General features: G+C 33.5%; 1 protein-coding gene across 1 annotated transcript in view; it reads right to left on the bottom strand.

Annotated features, from left to right (window-relative positions):
- The window catches only part of LOC144959697 (ciliated left-right organizer metallopeptidase-like), a 35,362-nt gene that overhangs the window by 10,886 nt on the left and 6,570 nt on the right, over positions 1 to 17,906 (bottom strand). The window contains exons 3-13 of the mRNA XM_078892381.1: positions 17,617 to 17,701; positions 11,066 to 11,120; positions 10,547 to 10,696; positions 9,327 to 9,455; positions 6,474 to 6,549; positions 5,135 to 5,280; positions 3,907 to 3,978; positions 2,511 to 2,613; positions 1,328 to 1,391; positions 660 to 750; positions 185 to 295 (exon numbers count right to left, since the gene is read on the bottom strand). Coding sequence (XP_078748507.1) covers positions 185 to 295; positions 660 to 750; positions 1,328 to 1,391; positions 2,511 to 2,613; positions 3,907 to 3,978; positions 5,135 to 5,280; positions 6,474 to 6,549; positions 9,327 to 9,455; positions 10,547 to 10,696; positions 11,066 to 11,120; positions 17,617 to 17,701 — 1,082 coding nt within the window. The remainder of the gene's footprint in view (positions 1 to 184; positions 296 to 659; positions 751 to 1,327; positions 1,392 to 2,510; positions 2,614 to 3,906; positions 3,979 to 5,134; positions 5,281 to 6,473; positions 6,550 to 9,326; positions 9,456 to 10,546; positions 10,697 to 11,065; positions 11,121 to 17,616; positions 17,702 to 17,906) is intronic.

Below are 17,906 nucleotides of genomic sequence, written 5' to 3'. Positions count from 1 at the left end.
AAAAAAACCCAACTCATTCCAGACCTTGTCACATCTTGGTATGTTTCATTTGTAAATACTCCCCCCCCCCCCCCTTGCCTCTTTAAAAAATAATCAACTTTGAAAACAAATCACAAATCCAAAATAAACATCGATAAAATGTATGACTTAAACACAATGTTCATTTCAACATAAAGAGAGAGACCTGTGAACTTTGAACAGGAACAAGCGATGACATGAAGCATCTACTTGTGGAGGAAAATGTTTCATCATCAGAGACTTCACTTGTTTTGTTTGTTTCAGTAAAACATGGAATCTGCAAACAGATGAAAACAAATTAATTTAAAATATATGAGAACTTGAATATGGTTCAGTTGTATTTTCGCTACTATTAAATCTAAGAAGAGAAAATATCACAGGAAATCTTATTAAAGTTACAGATGAAAAAGAAAACATGCAACATTAAGCAAGACAACCAGGAGAAAAAAAAAGAATGATTTACATTTTAAAAAGTAAAGTTTTTGTTATTTTTTTCTAAATTGCTGTGCTCATGTACTTTGATTTCTTTTCGAACAAATAAAACAGTTTGCATTTCCAATGAGAAGAAGAAAAAATTATTAAAAAACCTACAAAAAAACATATATTTAAAAATATGAAACCAGATAATACAAGTTTCTTACCTGATCAGCAGTGAAAACTCCACATCTCGATTGATGTACATTACCATTACATTTGGCCTTTGATAACCTCAAGTGATGACATCCTGTTGAGCTTATGGCAATGAAAATGATATAGCTATCAGACTTTTAATATTAAAACAGATAAAGGATTGTACGTAATACACCAGCGAGGTAATGTTCTGCGTTTTCAATTATTACATATGTCTACAGGTCTGACAGCAAGCCATAAAGGGCCTTAATTTCAGAAACAAGCAAAGTAAGTTTTTGATCAATATCCTTTAAATTTTCATCAATTATACAATAATAATAATATTCTCATAACTACAATCTGGGAAAATAAATTCGTTTATTAGTCTATTTTTTCTAAAATCAAAAGAATTTCTATAAGGACATTAAAATGCTGTTTATTTTCCTTAGGTTCTTGTTTTTTCCACTCTGTGATCTAAACCTATAAATTCGTCTGTATGGTAAAATCTAAAAACCATTTTTTGACTGAATTTTGCCTCATGCAGTTATATCAATGTTTAGGATTAAGTTGTAGTATTTTATGACATCTATTGTTAGACTATCACACATCTATGAAACTGAATTATTTCCTCCGAAAAAAGATAAAAATTATCAAACATTATAGTTATTTGATTCTGCTTATAAAATATCAATACTCTTACTTGTTTGAACAAAATCCATCATTTTTCTTGCATTTCTTTTGAATGCCAAATTGACAACCTTTTCCTAAAAAATGAAAAGATAACAAAAGCTTGATGAAATAACAGCCTATTAATCTGGAAAAGGCCTCTCTGGGGCCCTGCATCATTTATAATATCATAATTAAAGACATTAATGAGAGATTATTGACTAATAGAATTACCAATATCAAAATTGAGTGGAAAGATGCTTAACCCCCCCCCCCCCCCACAAAAAAAAATCAACAAATAAACAAACATTAACCCCCCCCCCCCTCAAAAAAACAAAGTAAAACAAACAAAAAATAAAACAACAAATAAGAAAACAACCCCCCCCCCAAAAAAAAAACAAAACAAAACAACAACAAAAAAAAAACAAACAAACAAAAAACCCCAACCAAACAAACAAATTACAGCACACTAAGAACAAATACACACACTTCAAAAGAGAAATAACAAAGAAAACAAAAAAAAAAAAAAACAATCCGAAAAGTTGTTTTCTTTAGTATCTTATTTAATGCTTATAATGCTTTTATTTTAGCATCAGTAAAAAGGAAAATGGCATTGTCAAAAGATTATATATCTAGAGTCATATGCATTTAAATACACCCAAGAAAAGGTAAGACAAAGCAGATGCTAGGAGAAATCTAAGATCTTTAAAAACTTCATACAGACACAAGTACAGATTCCCAGCCAAGCTTAAATGCTGACAAAATACATACCAATATATATAAAAACCTTAAAAAAGCAACTGATTTCCCCCTCTATCAAAGTCTCAAACCAAGTTTAAGACAAACACAAGTAGATTTCAAGACATATCTACAGGACGGAAAATGGAAGAGAAAAACGGTGATAAACTCTAGCTCCAATGGCCTAATGGCTCTGAAGGACTAATACTTTTTGTACAAAAAGGATACCTAAAAGGTTAATTTCAGGAAGTGAAATGGACTATTCTCATATACTTTGGTAGGATTAAAAAGCACCAAAAGGGCTGAATAGTTCATGCTGTAAAAATTAGGCTAAGTGTTTAAAAAAATTCTTGCAAGATAAAAAAGTAAATAATATAACCAAAAAAAAAAAAACAAAAAAAAAAAAGACAAATAAAACAAAGTGGATAGAATACATAAATATAAACATGGTTTCATATCAAAGTAAAAGTATTTGTCACCTTTCCCCCAAATAAAGGGATCTGCATGTGAATAATCCACCTTGTACCAGCCGCTGTCTTCAAATACTGCCAGAGTAATAGGATCAATCAGGGTTAAATGTGGCTGGGCAAAGAGAAAAATAAAACCTTTTTCAAACTGGGATAATTTATACGAGGGTGAGTCAACAAAGTAATGGGACTCTGCTTATTACTTTAAAACAAATTGAATCAATACATTGCATCATACCTCAAATTAAAGCTTGGCATTAGCCGAGAATAATGCTACTTCTCAACATGGTCTCCGCCTGTCTTGATCAGCACAATCCATCTTTTTGTAAGGCCATGTATTCTGTCCTTGTACAACTGAGTTGACTGAGCTTTCAGCCATTATTTCACTACTGTTTTGGCTTTTTTTATCATCTTCAAAGCAATGTCTCCTCATTGCCTCCTTCAGTGGACCAAAAAGATAGAAGCCTGAAAGTGTCAAGTCTGGTGTTGTCCATCGTTTGCCTCCCTTTTCCTGACACTTTTATGTGGTACCACATTTTCATGAAGAAACAGTACTCATTCCATCTCCAAATCCGGTCTAACTCGACAAATTCTTGCTTTCAGTTGCTTCAATGTCTATTTGTACCTGCTATCTCATCAAGAGAAGTTCTTCTATCAGATATGATCAATGCTTCTGTCTTTAATTGACTCACTGAGTTGACTCTGCTTGGGCGGTAAACATCACAAGATTTGTCAGATAAAGACATGGTTGAGGGGGTATCAGGTTAGGTGCTGGGTTGCATCTCATTTTCTTCTAAATGACGAGATTCACGTTCAACCCAACTAAAAACACTGCCCCTACAAAATGCCTGAGTTTTATCAACTTTCCCAAGATGAAAACAGCTTCCTATTGCTGTTGGACATTCGCGGGGGCAGCCATTTTGAACTTTCATAACCTTGTCAAAATTTGACAGAATTAAAATTTTCATATTTTGGTTTAAAGAGTATATGTGTAAGTTTAATTAAGCCAATTATGACATCACATGAAAAAGAAATGAACCATGTAGGACATTTGTCGCATTACTTTTTGACTCACCCTCGTACATAATTTCAAAACCATGAAATATTTTTCCATTTCTTTAAAAAACAAACAAACAAGAAACCCCCTTAAAAAACAAAAAACAAAAAAAAAACAAAAACATATAAATTTAATCCCAATTAAAAGTGAAAGTTAAAAATGTTTGGATACATTTATGATGACAATACAAGCTGTATTGGTTGATGATAACTTGAGAATACAAACAAAATAGTGGTGTTCTGCCATCCAGAGCGTAAATGCACAGTATGCAGCCTTATGCCAAGTATGAAAATATTCTTATTCATTGACACATCATCTTTTCGTCAAAGTATCAATTTTAAAGTCTCTTACCTTTTGCTCCCTGGCTGTCATAATGGATGAGTGCATCAAAGCGGAGTCCCAATGAGATGAGATTTTACCATTCTGACCAAATAATACAGATACAAAGTTATTTTTAAAAGACAAAAACAATACGGAACAACACCCCCCCCCCCCTCCCGCCCACAAAAAACCCCCCAGGATTCCTGTGATTTATTTTTATAGCATTGATGTGAATGTAAGGGAAAATAAATACTTCACCATTAATAATGATAATGAATTTTGAAAAAAAACAAAAGACTAGGGACAAACCCAAAGACTAGGGACCATAAAAGGGGAGGGAGGGAGAGAGGGAGAGAGAGAGAGAGAGAGAGAGAGAGAGAGAGAGAGAGAGAGAGAGAGAGAGAGAGAGAGAGAGAGAGAGAGAGAGAGGAGAGAGAGAGAGAGAGAGAGAGAGGAGAGAGAGAGAGAGAGAGAGAGGAAGAGAAAGAGAGAGAGAGAGAGAGAGAGAGAGAGGGGGGGGGGGCATAAAAAAACAGGTTGCATAAAATTGTCATATTCTACGAATGACACCAATATCAAAGTGATTCATAAACCATTTTAAATACTATTCTGTTATCATTGACCCATCACGAAAATCTGTCGTTATGTCAGAATTAACTAAATGTAGGGTAATTATAATAAGGAAATTCCTTTTTTTAAAAAACCTCAAATGTCATCAATAAATACAGCGGTGTTTCAACTCAATTATATAATCTAAGCTTAATAAAATTCAGTTTTAAGCATTAGGTTAATCCAAACATAGTACTCTTTAGAGATGATTGGTCACTCACATACACACATATATAAGAAATTTTATTAATCAAAACAAAAACCATTTAATATGTATAAAAGTATCATAATCCAACAGACCAAGGTTACCAATCTTGAGTCATAATACGAATGTTGCTGCTTGAAGCGCAAAGAAACAAATAACAATGGTCAAATTAATGGAGACTTCATTTTAATTAGCGAAGACACGTAATATGTATGTATTAGGATCCCCCCCCCCCCTATCAACAAAACATGATGAGTATATTAAAAAAATGCAAGAAAAATGATGAATTTTGTTTTTAAAAAATTAAGAGCATTCATCGTGTTTTGTTGAAAAGGGGAAACTTGAGACACATCCATATCATCCATCTTCATTAATCAAATTGAAGCTTCCAGTCAATTTTGACTATTGTTTTTTATTCCAATCTTGAATTGAAAATTTACAAACCACGAGTTGAAGAGGGCCACCAAAATCCATTTCACTCTCACAATTAAAATGCTTTTTCATTTCCCTTACAACTGCTGGCGTGACAAGTCTATGGACACCATTGGCAGAGCGAACCAGCGGCTGATTCAATGGATTGCACTTTCCATCTAGTGGATAAAAAATAGCCCTTCAGTGAGTGGTTGAAATATTAGATAGCCCTTTCTATTAGGTGAAAAAAAAAAAATTGCCTACAGCGGCTGATTGTGCTTTTTAACTAATGAAATAATAAGCAGTCCTCAGAAACTGGTCTACAGGATTACATTTACCATCAGTTTTTAAAAATTAAATCACCCCTTCAGATATTTAAATGCTCGACTTCCTCCTTCCCGTGTTGCTTAACAATTAAATTGTAAGGTACTTTTAAAAACACCTCAACCCCTGCGGTGTGGACAGAAGGTTCATAAAAAAAAATATTCTGAACACATCCATTTGTTTACGAGTATGAGACAAGTGCTTCACTAATTGAGTTACTAGCGACCCCTATCCATCAAATCAATATTAATAAAGCTGAAAAAAGCAAAACTTATATAAACAAGATACCCTTATTTATTAAAAAGATAGAGCATAATCTCGCTACAAGGCATTGACCAATATTCTGTTTACATATTACTGTTTAAACTCATCATTATTTGATTAGATTTCTACAATGCTTCTTTTTATAAAGGGTCTCAAATCCAAAACTTTCATGGAATGCGCATCCTATCACAGACAATTCTGGTAAAATGTGTGTGTAATTATTAATATATACATGAACTGACACATTAAAATTGGGAAGATTATTATAGAACTAACAAATATGGATAAAACCCTTGCCACCAAATAAAATAAAATTAATGAAACCTACCTATTGACCCAGAGCAAACTCTGGACCCGCAGTGTGTTCTTGAATATGGTATTTTATAAAAACATTCAAATCATTGAGGTCTGAATGACTATCTTGTAAAGGTAATACAGCTTAATCGCACACCCTTGGGATTTTGGGTTAGTGTGTCGATTTAGCGGAGAAGCTAAAACGACACATCTAAGCACCAGCTTTCATGTGCTATTCATATAGGACCCCCCCTCACCTCTAAGTTTTCTGCTGGCTTGGGACTGTCGTTCAAGGTATGAACTCATTGGAAGGGTTTTTTATTTGTTTGTTTTATTTTGTTTCTTGTTCTTGCCTAGTTGTCCTTGATACTTTTAAAATCAGTTAACTGTGTAATTCATTTTTTAAAAGATCCTTTTTGTTCAAGCTAATTTACAACAGTGATCTAGTCAATCAATTTCTTTGTGTTTGAATCAAAATATTATATATTACCTTCATCACAACTGATAAATTTTTCAAATAGTTTGTTGGAGAAACCGAGAGCATGAAACAATTCGTGGACAGCAGTCTGTAAAATACATAAATTTAAGAAAAATATGTGAAACTTTACCCGCAATGGAAGGCATGTTATGTCTAATATAAAGGAATGTAAATAAAAAAATGAATCACTCATAGAAGCCAGTTATAAAACAACATATTCTGTGATGGTCCATGCAAACATCTAATGAAAGCAAGAAACAACACACATCAATTGGAATAATACTATCACAACACAACATTAAGTATGAGGTCAACCACAGATCTGTAAAGTGCTTGCTTGACCAAATATGCAGGGGTGTGATTGTTTTCTACATTTATTTCTCATGGTGGCTGAAAGATTTATCATTTGTTTTTAAAAAGAAATTAAATAAAAGACCCTTAATGTACAGAAAATTAAATAGAATTGTCAGCCACCACAAAAACATGGAGTGAAAAACATGACGGAAGAATTGGCATTGCTGTAGACTTTTTAAAATATCCATTCTAGTTCAAAAACATAGTGAATCCTGCAATGCATATTTAAAACCAAATGAAACCAACTTACTCAAAACATTATTATGTTGGGCGGATGAATTTTGTGTTGAAAATTGAATTTAAAGCAAAAATTTCTAAAATCATAGAACTTAAGCTCTTTGCAGTTTATGAAATGGCTTTCATTCTTCTTTTTTAAAAAAGCTAATTTATCTCAACAAAATTTCATAATTTAGACTTAAAATACAATTTTAAGTGTTGTGAATGAAAACATAATAAAATTTTGAGGAGGTGAGTCACAAATAAGTGATTTGGAAGAGTCTTTTTGCACCCCAATAATGTAGAGATAATGGCTCAAAAATCTATTAGTAACTCTAGCACATTCATTACATCACAATGCGTTTGCCAATTCAGAACATATGAGGACATAGTCACTTAAGATTTTTTTTTTAATGGAAAGAAGCTCTACATGTAAAAAATATAAGATGGAAACGAGAAAAAAAAAATAATAATATAAGAATTTTTTGAAACCCCAGAAAACAAAATAAAAATTCAACAACAACAAAAAACCAAAACAAAAAAAAAAAAACAAATCAAAAAGAAAAAGAAAAAAAATTAAAAGAGAGTAAAGAAAAAACAATGACAAAAAAATGCATGTCTCAAAGAAGTTTTATATGAAAGACAATGGACAATGTTGTAATCTGTTACTTTTACATTACAAACCTGATAGAGGGTAAAAGTAATTGCCAAGCTGTTAGTATGGGTAAAAAGAAGCAAGGCATGCTGGATCATTGATGGACATCCACCCAACAGATGAAAGCATATTATCAAGCTTGGATGGAAAACTTCTCAGTCAAGAGATAAAACACAAAATATTACATAACTTGTCAGGAACAAAACGAAATAAAATAAAACATTCTCAAATCAATGAATTATTCATAGATGACTTGTTGCCAAATAAGTGAAATTAAGGCTATCATTCGCTTAACAATGACACAAAATTAACTACTCTTGTACTTAGTATATTTAAAAAAGGGATATATCTGTCGATAAATGTCTGAGCAACAAACTCTGAATGTTTAAATGCATTGTTACCAATAACTATGGAATAAAATGATTTGATGTGACAAAATCTGCCCCAAAAATTGTGAAAAAAATCTGTCATCAACTAGCAGCTGTTCATGGTGGTCAACTAAACGATAAAGACTAAGCATTTTTAAGTCGATTAACCCGTATTTTGGTTTTGATTGTGTTGGCATAATCCAAATATCAAGTCTATTTGAATTGAATTTACATTGTATATAAATGTATGATTTATTTAGTCTTATGATTTGTCAAGTTTAGCTGGATTTGTTCAAAATCCTTCACGACATTCAACACATTTTTTGGCAAACAAGTTTATTAAAATATTAGCTTTGTTTTTATACACATGGTTCATTATGAAACAAGAAAAAAAAAATGATCTAAATATGATTTGTGAAAAGTATCCAAGACTTTGTTAGAAAACACACATCTACTACTTGGAACATGCTTTATAATATTCAAAGAGTAACATTACACTTATTATAATACAAAATATAAGTTTTAAGGTACATAAATTGTTGAATAACTAACCATTGTAATTATTCATGTAGTTTGGTACCCATTCTTTAAAAAATATATAAAGAAAAAAAAATCAGTTTCTGTGACTAAAGCAGCCCTATACGCAAAAGCAGTATTACTAAAAGCTTTACATAAAATTTTGATAAATTTTAAGAGAAATTTTTACACTAGATTTATTGGTAAATTTCAAAAAGATCCTAAATATAAAAGGGTGCAATGATATTTCATTATATGAAGATATATTAATATTCAAAATAAATCATTGTTTATACATATCCTTGGAAGAAGAAGCAACACTATTATTAGGTAAGGTAATTGATCTGGCCTTTTTATTTTGAATGTTAGACTATCACTTCGGTGGACGATGTGTTCGATAAAAACTGTAATGGTTTTCTATTATTCCTGAGTTATTATTAATACAAATATTATATCCACATGTATAATAAACTACGTTTAACCATTATATATTTCTAAATAATGTTAAAATTTATTTGATGAACATATCATATTTTTTATCATTGGTTGACATTATATTACACAATGTAAATATGTATATTTCTAAACTGCCACGTTAGATATTATCTATTATCATGCCTGTAAAATATTAATGTTGAATTTGCAATATATTATATCTTTGTCTAGCCAACAATGAATTTCTTCTCTGTTATTCTTGGTGTACACTGCCTTTGGTGCATGACAAAAAACAATAAATAATAATTATTGCAAAAATACCTTATACAATAATTCCTCATCAAATTTCGGTGCCTTTAATGTCCTTGGACAGAAATTGACCTGCCCTGCTATTGGACGTCCTGATCCATCCAGTTGACATGCAGCAGCATAGGCTAAAGCAGACGATTTCTGTTTTGAAAAGAAAGTGTTTATCAATGCAACTGGAATGGAACAAAACAAATTTCAAGTAATGAAACTGATAGCTCTTTCCATAATGTTGAAAGGGAACAAAGAAAACTCCAAAACCTCCTAATAAAGACAGTCCCTCCCCCCTTTCTTCCCCAAAGAATAATATTCATAAATAATAATTTCTTTCTACAACAAACGAAAATTTTAATAATAAAAACTCTCTCTATAAAAGCATCGAAAGCAAATAGACTTAATATTTAAGGTAAAAGTCAATACTAATGGCCACATGGAATATGGGGGATTAGACTGCAATATATAAAACATCATACTTTTACAGAACAATTACAGGACAATTTCAGAAGACCTTAGAAAGCAACTGGAGGCAGCAGAAATTTGGTTTCTTAGAAGGATGTTAATAATCTCATGAACAGAGAAGAAAACTAATGAAGTATTAGAGCAAGCTGAAACTAAAAGATTATTAATTCGTACAATAAGAAAAAGACAAATGCAATTTTTAGGGCACCAAAATCGACATTTGCTCTCACAGGAAAGATAGAAGGTAAAAAGAGTAAAGGTAGACCAAGAAAAACATATTTGAATAGTTTGAACAGTTTGAACAGCTGGGTAACAAAGAAAGAGAAGAGTAATATTAGTTTTCTGAGGTTATCTGATCAGAGAGATGAATGGCGTACCATGATCACTGATGTCTGGCACAGACTTGGTACTTGAAGAAGAAGAATATGAAACATCGTATAAAAGAACAATGTTGGCCAACTATAGTTCTTTCAAAGTATGAAACAAATTAGGTTGTTTTATAGCTTATATCTTATGAGTTCTGTGCTAAATCAGTATAACACAAAACGGATTCATGAATGAACAACATTAAAGAAATAGCTAGATCTAATTCATATTTGGCAGAAAACTGGCAGTCTATCAAATGGGAACCAGTGATTGCCTTTTATTCATTTCCCCACAAATCCAAGATAAATGTTCAAATAGATGGACAGGACTGTAATTCTCATTGATTTACAGAAAAATTCTTTACTATATCAACAGTGTGAATTGTGACATCAGGAATGCAAAATACGAACATGTGGGTTGCATAGTGGCGTTGTCTTTGATGTGACATACAACACAAAGTCAGTGTTGTTCAAACCTACTCCATCGGTCTTGTACACTTTGGCTGGTTCAGGATTTGATTTATCAAAGATTGCCAAGCCTTTCAAGTGGCTTGAAGGAATCTGAATGGAAATAAGGTAAATCTATGTAAAAATGTTACATTGGCAATGAAAATAGACTACTTGTGTAAAACTTATAATTAAAGATGAATTTCAATAAAAATCTGAAATTGCAAGTCTAATAAAACTATGGGATGCTCGTTTATACATGAAAGAAATGTAAGAGAAATTCAATTCTCAAATTTACTGAAAAGGATATGCTTCATTATCAAGCTTTTAAATTAATTAAAATTGAAATAAAAAGAAAAATATCGGAGGTTCATTCATAAATCTGAAGTCTTGGCGCAATGACTAAGTAAACAATAGGTACCTCTGTCCCTATAATAATTACTAACTAGTGTACCTATTTCCATCATTATAAGTGAAACTTACTTTGAATTTATCCAAACAATATTCTCCAGTATAGCCCTTTTGAATTCTTGAACATCTGATGAAAAGAATAGAGAACAAGTGAATGGAAACAAAATTAAGAATAGAAATCTGGAAAATCATTATTGCTAATTATTGCTATCATTAAAATAGAACGCTCATCTATTGCAAAGTAGTTTCACCAGATTAAGCTTAGCCCCAGCTATGCTGTAAAGTGGACCATGGGTTTATGAAAATTCTGACTTAGTGGATTTTAACAAAGTCTTTTTGAATTTGTGTTGGGTGCTCTATCATATTATCCACTATCCACATATTTACATATTTCCATTTTGGTTTACAACATGACCAAAGTTTGCCACATATTGTAATGATTGAGAGCAATGTTCAAGTTTTCTGTTATTAGCATTATATGATCCTGTAGAAAAGTTGGAAAGTGGATAGATATAACAAGGGTATCAGAATTGAGTCAACTTTTGTTAAAACCAAAGTTTCATTTCATGATAAAAAAGGGAAATTTCATTCTTTGTACTAAATAATAATAATAATATATACTTTATGTAATGTCGTCGCCAAGTGTATTGTATTGATATTGTTTTATCAATAATAATAATTATATTTAAGTCAAACCTCAAAGAACAACACAACAAGATTGTTAGATGATAATCGGAAAAAAGTTTCTATTCAACTCAAACCAAAAACAATGTGCAGTGTAGCCAGTTTGGCAGTTTACAACTAAACGTTAAATAAATACAACTAAACTTATTAATCGATATATTACATCCCTCCATCCTATGTTGAAGACATAAGGGGTTCATTTAAAATTGAATCAAAATCAGAAATTTGGGATTACTGATTACTGATTACAATGGTGATTTACCATACCAGTAAAAGATCAAAATTTTATTACTATTTATACAGTGTAACATTGTCCTCCATCCCTGTTAGAAGCATTTACCAGAATGGTACTCATTTACTGTGAGTGTGAGTGATACAGTAGTCATTTACTACTCATAAATATAGCGTATGCATTACAAGTCAAGTTTCTCAGGGGGTTTACGAATCCTTTCAGATCTGCGTAATGGTGGCAGATAAGGGCTGCTAAGCCTTGATTCTTTTTCAGTTGGTGTTGAAATTTGAGATGGATGGTAATCATTTGATTCTTCTACATCAACAGTTATTTTGTCACATTGATTTTCAGTAAAATCATCAGTAGGATAATTTCTAGTGATAGGTAATTCACTTTGAATGGGAATAGGAATAGGCAAGTCATGGTTCTGAATTTGAAAGTCATTTCTGATAGGCATGTATTGCTCATTTACATCAGTAGTAGTAGGACTAGAGTATCTGGCGCTATGGATTTGATCTGCGTGGAATCTCTTGAGAATTCCATTTGAAAGTACTTTATAGGACACGGGTCCTGTTTGTTCAACAATTTTGCCTGGAACATATTTTGGAACATTAGAAGAATGATTTTTAATAACTACATCTTCACCAGTGTTGAACTGTCTGAATTTTGATTTCTTATCATGGTGAACTTTTTGTGTATTTTGATTTTTAGTGACATTTGCATGTACAGAATCATGAATTAGGTCAATACGAGTCTTAATTTTTCTGTTCATAAGCAATTCGGCAGGTGTCATTTCAGTTGTAGATTGTGGTGTGGAGCGGTATTTTATGAGGAAACGATTGACACGATCTAGGAGTGTTCCACCTGTCAGTTTTTTCATTGAAGTTTTGAAAATTCCTACTGCTCTTTCAGCAAGCCCATTGGTTGCTGGATGGTACGGTGCTGTTTTGATATGTTTGATGCCATTGAGAGTAAGAAAAGTTTGGAAATCGTGTGAACAAAGGGTAGGTCCATTGTCTGAAACGATAATATCAGGAAGTCCATGAGTAGCAAAAACATTTCTCAGTTTAGAGATGGTGCTTTGAGTCGTATATGTATCCATGATATGGACGTCAATCCATTTTGAATGTGCATCAATGATTACGAGGAACATTTTTCCTAGGAATGGTCCGGCGAAATCAATGTGGATGCGGTGCCACGGTTTGCTGGGCCAGATCCATTGATGAAGAGGCGTTGATGGTGGTGCGTTGCGCATACTTAGACACTCAAAACAAGATTTTGACACGTTTTCAAGAGCTTTGTCGATATGAGGCCACCACACATAGCCACGTGCTAGTGCCTTCATACGGACGATTCCGATGTGTTCTTCGTGGAGAAGATCAAGGATGCTTTTGTGGAGTTTTGGAGGTATGATAACATGAATGCCCCAGAGGAGACACTCATTGTCGATGCTGAGTTCTGCACGACGAACGAAGTAAGGTTGAAGCTATTCATCATCTGAAGATGGATTATATGTTGAAGGCCAGCCATTTAGGCAGTAGTCGTAGACTTTGCTAAGTGTTGGATCCATCTTCGTTTCGAAGGCGATAGTTGAACTCGTCACTGGTGTTGAGTCGATTATGTTGAAGACATGTAGAACATCCTCGGGTAGTTGCGCTGGTTGCGTTTGTGTACAAGACGGTAATGGTAGTCTGATGAGACCATCTGCATTGTTTCGATGACCTGGTATGTGTTGTAGAGTGTAGTCATAGGCGCTCAATATAAGTGCCCATCGTTGTATTCTAGAAGACGAATGCTCAGGAATTGGCTTGTGTTCGCTAAACAAACCTAGCAGTGGTTTGTGGTCAGTTTTGATAATGATGTATCGACCATAGAGAAATTTGTGGAACTTTTTCAAGCCGAAAATGATACTGAGGGCTTCTTTGTCGAGTTGGGAATAATTCCTTTCTGCAGGGTCTAATGATCTCGATGCGTAGGAAATGGGTTTTTCTTCACTGTTGTCAAAAATGTGTGCGATTATTGCAGAAATACCATGCGGTGATGCATCACAAGTTAGAGTTATTTGTTTTGCAGGGTCAAAATGCACGAGAAGTTTGTCAGAAATTAGAGCTTGTTTGGAGTTTTCAAAAGCTGTTTGTTGTGATTTTTCCCAGTGCCAAGGAACGTTTTTCTTCAGGAGCTCATAGAGTGGTGTTAGTTTGTTTGCAAGGTTGGGTAGGAACTTTGAATAGTAGTTAACCATGCCCAGATAGGCTCTTAGTTCCTGTAAGTTGTTTGGAATGGGTGCATTTTTAATTGCCTCTATCTTCTCTGGTTGTGGAAGTAAACCATCCTGTGTGAGCTTGTACCCTAAAAAGTTGATTTCATTTTTCATGAACTCACATTTCTTTCTTTTGAGATTTAGTCCTTTTTCTTTGCATCTTTGAAGAACTTTCCTGAGGGTATCTAAATGTTCATCATCTGTTGAACCAGTTAAATACAAATTGTCAAAATAAATCACTGTATTGGGAATGTCTCTGAAAATGTTTTCAATTGTCCTTTGAAAAATTGCTGGGCAGGAAGAAATTCCATATGGCAATCGTAACATAGCGTACAGTCCACAGTGAGTGTTAATTGTTGTTAATTCCTGGCTAGCTTTATCCAAGACAAGATTTATAAATGTATGACTGAAATCAATTGAACTGAATTTTTGTCCATGAGACAGTTGGAAAGCTAAGTCTTCTGGTTTTGGAATTGGGTGATCTTCCTTTGCGATGACTTTATTTAAGGTCACTTTGTAATCACCACAGATTCTAAGTGTTTTGTCATTTTTAATCACTGGTACTATGGGTGTTGCCCATTCTGAATGTTCTACTTTCTTTATGATTTTCTCACGTTCTAAACGATCCAGTTCATCTTCGATTTTCTTCCTCAAGGCAAAAGGTGAGTGCCTTGCCTTTTTAAAAATAGGAGTGTTGTCCCTTAAGTTGATTTTTGTTACGTGGTCCTTGAGTGTTCCTGCATTGTCATTGAAAACTTCAGTATGTTGTTGCAGTATTTTATCGAGGTCATCCCTGGTCTTATTGATGTTGTTGATGCTGTTGTTTCGAATCAGTTGCTGCCAATCCAGTTTTAATTCCTGCAGCCAGTCTCGCCCCATCAAGGGTGGACCGTTTCCTTCAACGATGTGCAATGGTAATGTTTTGGTTTGATTTTGATATTTGATTAGCATCACACATTTCCCAAACACATGAACGTTTTCACCAGTGTAAGTTTGTAGTTGAATTTCTGAAAGGGAAAAGTTATGATCATTGAAATGTTTATCGAATTCTTGCTTCGTTATAACAGATGCTGCTGCCCCGGTGTCTAGCTGAAAGGTGATATTTTGTTCATTGCATTGTAGATCAACCGTGATTGGCTTACTGGTTTTACTTTAATAGTAAACATATCATTTGAGATTTCTGAGTCAGCTTCAGGATGCAGATAATATGATTCATTGGTATTGAGTTTTTCCAAATTGTGACATCTGTTTTGATTTTGATTAAGCTGTAGCCTACGTTGTCGATGTTGCCCTTGTTGTGTATCTTGCTGATGTTGAGGTTGCCACTGTTGCTGTTGTTGTTGACGTTGTTGTTGCCGATGTTGGCGAAATTTTTGTTGTTCAAACGGACGACGTTGCGTTTGATTTGAAGATCGATGGTTGAAGTTTTGTTGTTTTCGTTGTAAACAACATTTTGCCAAGTGTCCCATTTTATGACAGAAATGGCATTCGGCGTTGATAAATTTGCATGTTACACCTCGGTGGTCGTTACCACAACGCATGCAGTACTTGTGTTGATTTTGTTAAGCTCGCATGAGGTTTACTGTTTGTGGGAGGTTTTCGTTTAAACCCTCTGCTCCCTCGTACAATAGTTTTATGGCTTGACCGATTTCGATAGCTCGTTGCAATGTTAGATTTGGTTCAGCGAGTAGTTTTCTTTGGATTGTCTCATCGTTGATTGATCTGACTAGTTTTTCACACAGCCGGTCTTCCACCTGATCACCAAACTGACAGTATTGTGACAGCTTTCTTAGTGCGGCCACAAAATCAGCTATTGACTCCTCCTTCCTTCTAATTCTTTTGTCAAATTCTGTCCTTGCTATGAATTTCTGCGGTTTTGGCTCAAAATGATTTTGAAGTACTTGTCTTATCTCCTCGAATGTTCGGTCGGAAATGGAATTTGGTGTTACTAAATCTCTCAGTAAATTAAATGTTTTTGGGCCTATCACTGAGATAAAGACTGCTTTCTTTTTGTTTTCGTCAATAATTTCATTTGCAATAAAGAAATAGTTTAATCTCTCCAGGTACTCCTCAAAGTTACAAAGCTGAGGGTCAAACTGTTCAATCTGCCCGAAGCCGAAGGCGAAGGAATTCATGATGATAAAATTAACATAAAGTTGAGAAAGTCGGTGATTTGCAGAGTTTACCTCGTCGCCAATTGTAATGTCGTCGCCAAGTGTATTGTATTGATATTGTTTTATCAATAATAATAATTATATTTAAGTCAAACCTCAAAGAACAACACAACAAGATTGTTAGATGATAATCGGAAAAAAGTTTCTATTCAACTCAAACCAAAAACAATGTGCAGTGTAGCCAGTTTGGCAGTTTACAACTAAACGTTAAATAAATACAACAAAACTTATTAATCGATATATTACACTTTATGTATCCAAAAAGATGGAAATTCGTTTACAGACGTGGCATGCATGAAAATGTATAAACACAGTTGAGAATCTATGGCGACAATGTATACATATATATGCAAATGCACAAAAATGTAAAAATATACAACCAAGAACCAATAGCAACACTTTATATATTAATTTAATAAATACCTCTGGCCTTTAGTCCGAACTTGTGTGTGTATATTTAAAAGAGAGTATTTAAATTAAATCACAGTTGCGCGTTAAAAATTCGAACACCATGTGGCAAAAATGAATTAAGGTGACGTGTTGTTTTTGTTTTTATAGATATAAGGTGACGGCTCCTCGTGGAGAACTTAATATATTTGTGAAGGGGGTGATCGCCATATAACTTTCTCCACTTTACTTAGACAAAATCTCTTGAACAGTTCTTCCACATTGGAAATTGGGTGAGTATAACTCCTGGCTTTATCAATTATCTGATCAATTTTCATGTCGCAAATACTGGCATTTCCCCACCATGCTGTAATACAAAAAGTAATAGTGGTCTCCAAAATGGATCTATATAAAAGGGTGCATAACGTTTTGTCTATGTGAAATTCTGAAAGTTTCAGAATAAAATACATTCTTTTGTTCAATTTAGAGATAACAGCATCGGTTTGTAATTGCCACTGCAACTTATTGTCAATTAAAATACCCAAATATTTGTAAACCGAAACTTGCTCAACAGCTTGATTGTTAATTTTGAGCGGACTGATGGAATTTGTGTTCTTTCTAAAACCAAAAACCATTTCTTTTGTTTTTCCTACATTCAATTTCAGGGAGTTATCTTCACACTTCACAGCAACCAACAAATCTGTCGATCTCAGATCTGTATGCTGTTAGGTAGAACTTGATCAAAGCTTTTTGAATATGGGTGCAAAATAAGAAGTAATCATGGCAATATCAAGACCTGACTGGTGAAGTTAATAAAATGTAACATCAAATCCATGACAAAGGTCACAACAAACAGCTGTACAGAGGAAAGTCAATTCATACTTACTTCCCTTTATTAATACCCTTCCTCAGTACAATTGGGCATCCCGACTTTCGCTCCAGTAATAGAGGACCATCAATACTTTTGATCACTATGGGTGAGAGGAAAATTGCTAAATAACATGACAAATTCTTTTAAAAGGATACAAAATTATGCAAGCATTGCCATTATCAATAAAATGATAAAAATTAAGAACATAATAAAAATTACAGCAGACTAAAAACAAAGCAAGCAACATTTAACAGTGCGATGGCGATGGCAATTTGACAAAAAGGAGGAAAATGTATCGGTCCATT

This window comes from Berghia stephanieae, chromosome 1 (genome assembly GCF_034508935.2).
Source record: "Berghia stephanieae isolate SIO BIC M18660-M18661 chromosome 1, UCSD_Bste_1.3, whole genome shotgun sequence".
NCBI lineage: Eukaryota > Metazoa > Mollusca > Gastropoda > Nudibranchia > Aeolidiidae > Berghia > Berghia stephanieae.
Note: the sequence above shows the minus strand (reverse complement) of the source record. Positions and strands in the feature narration are given on the sequence as shown.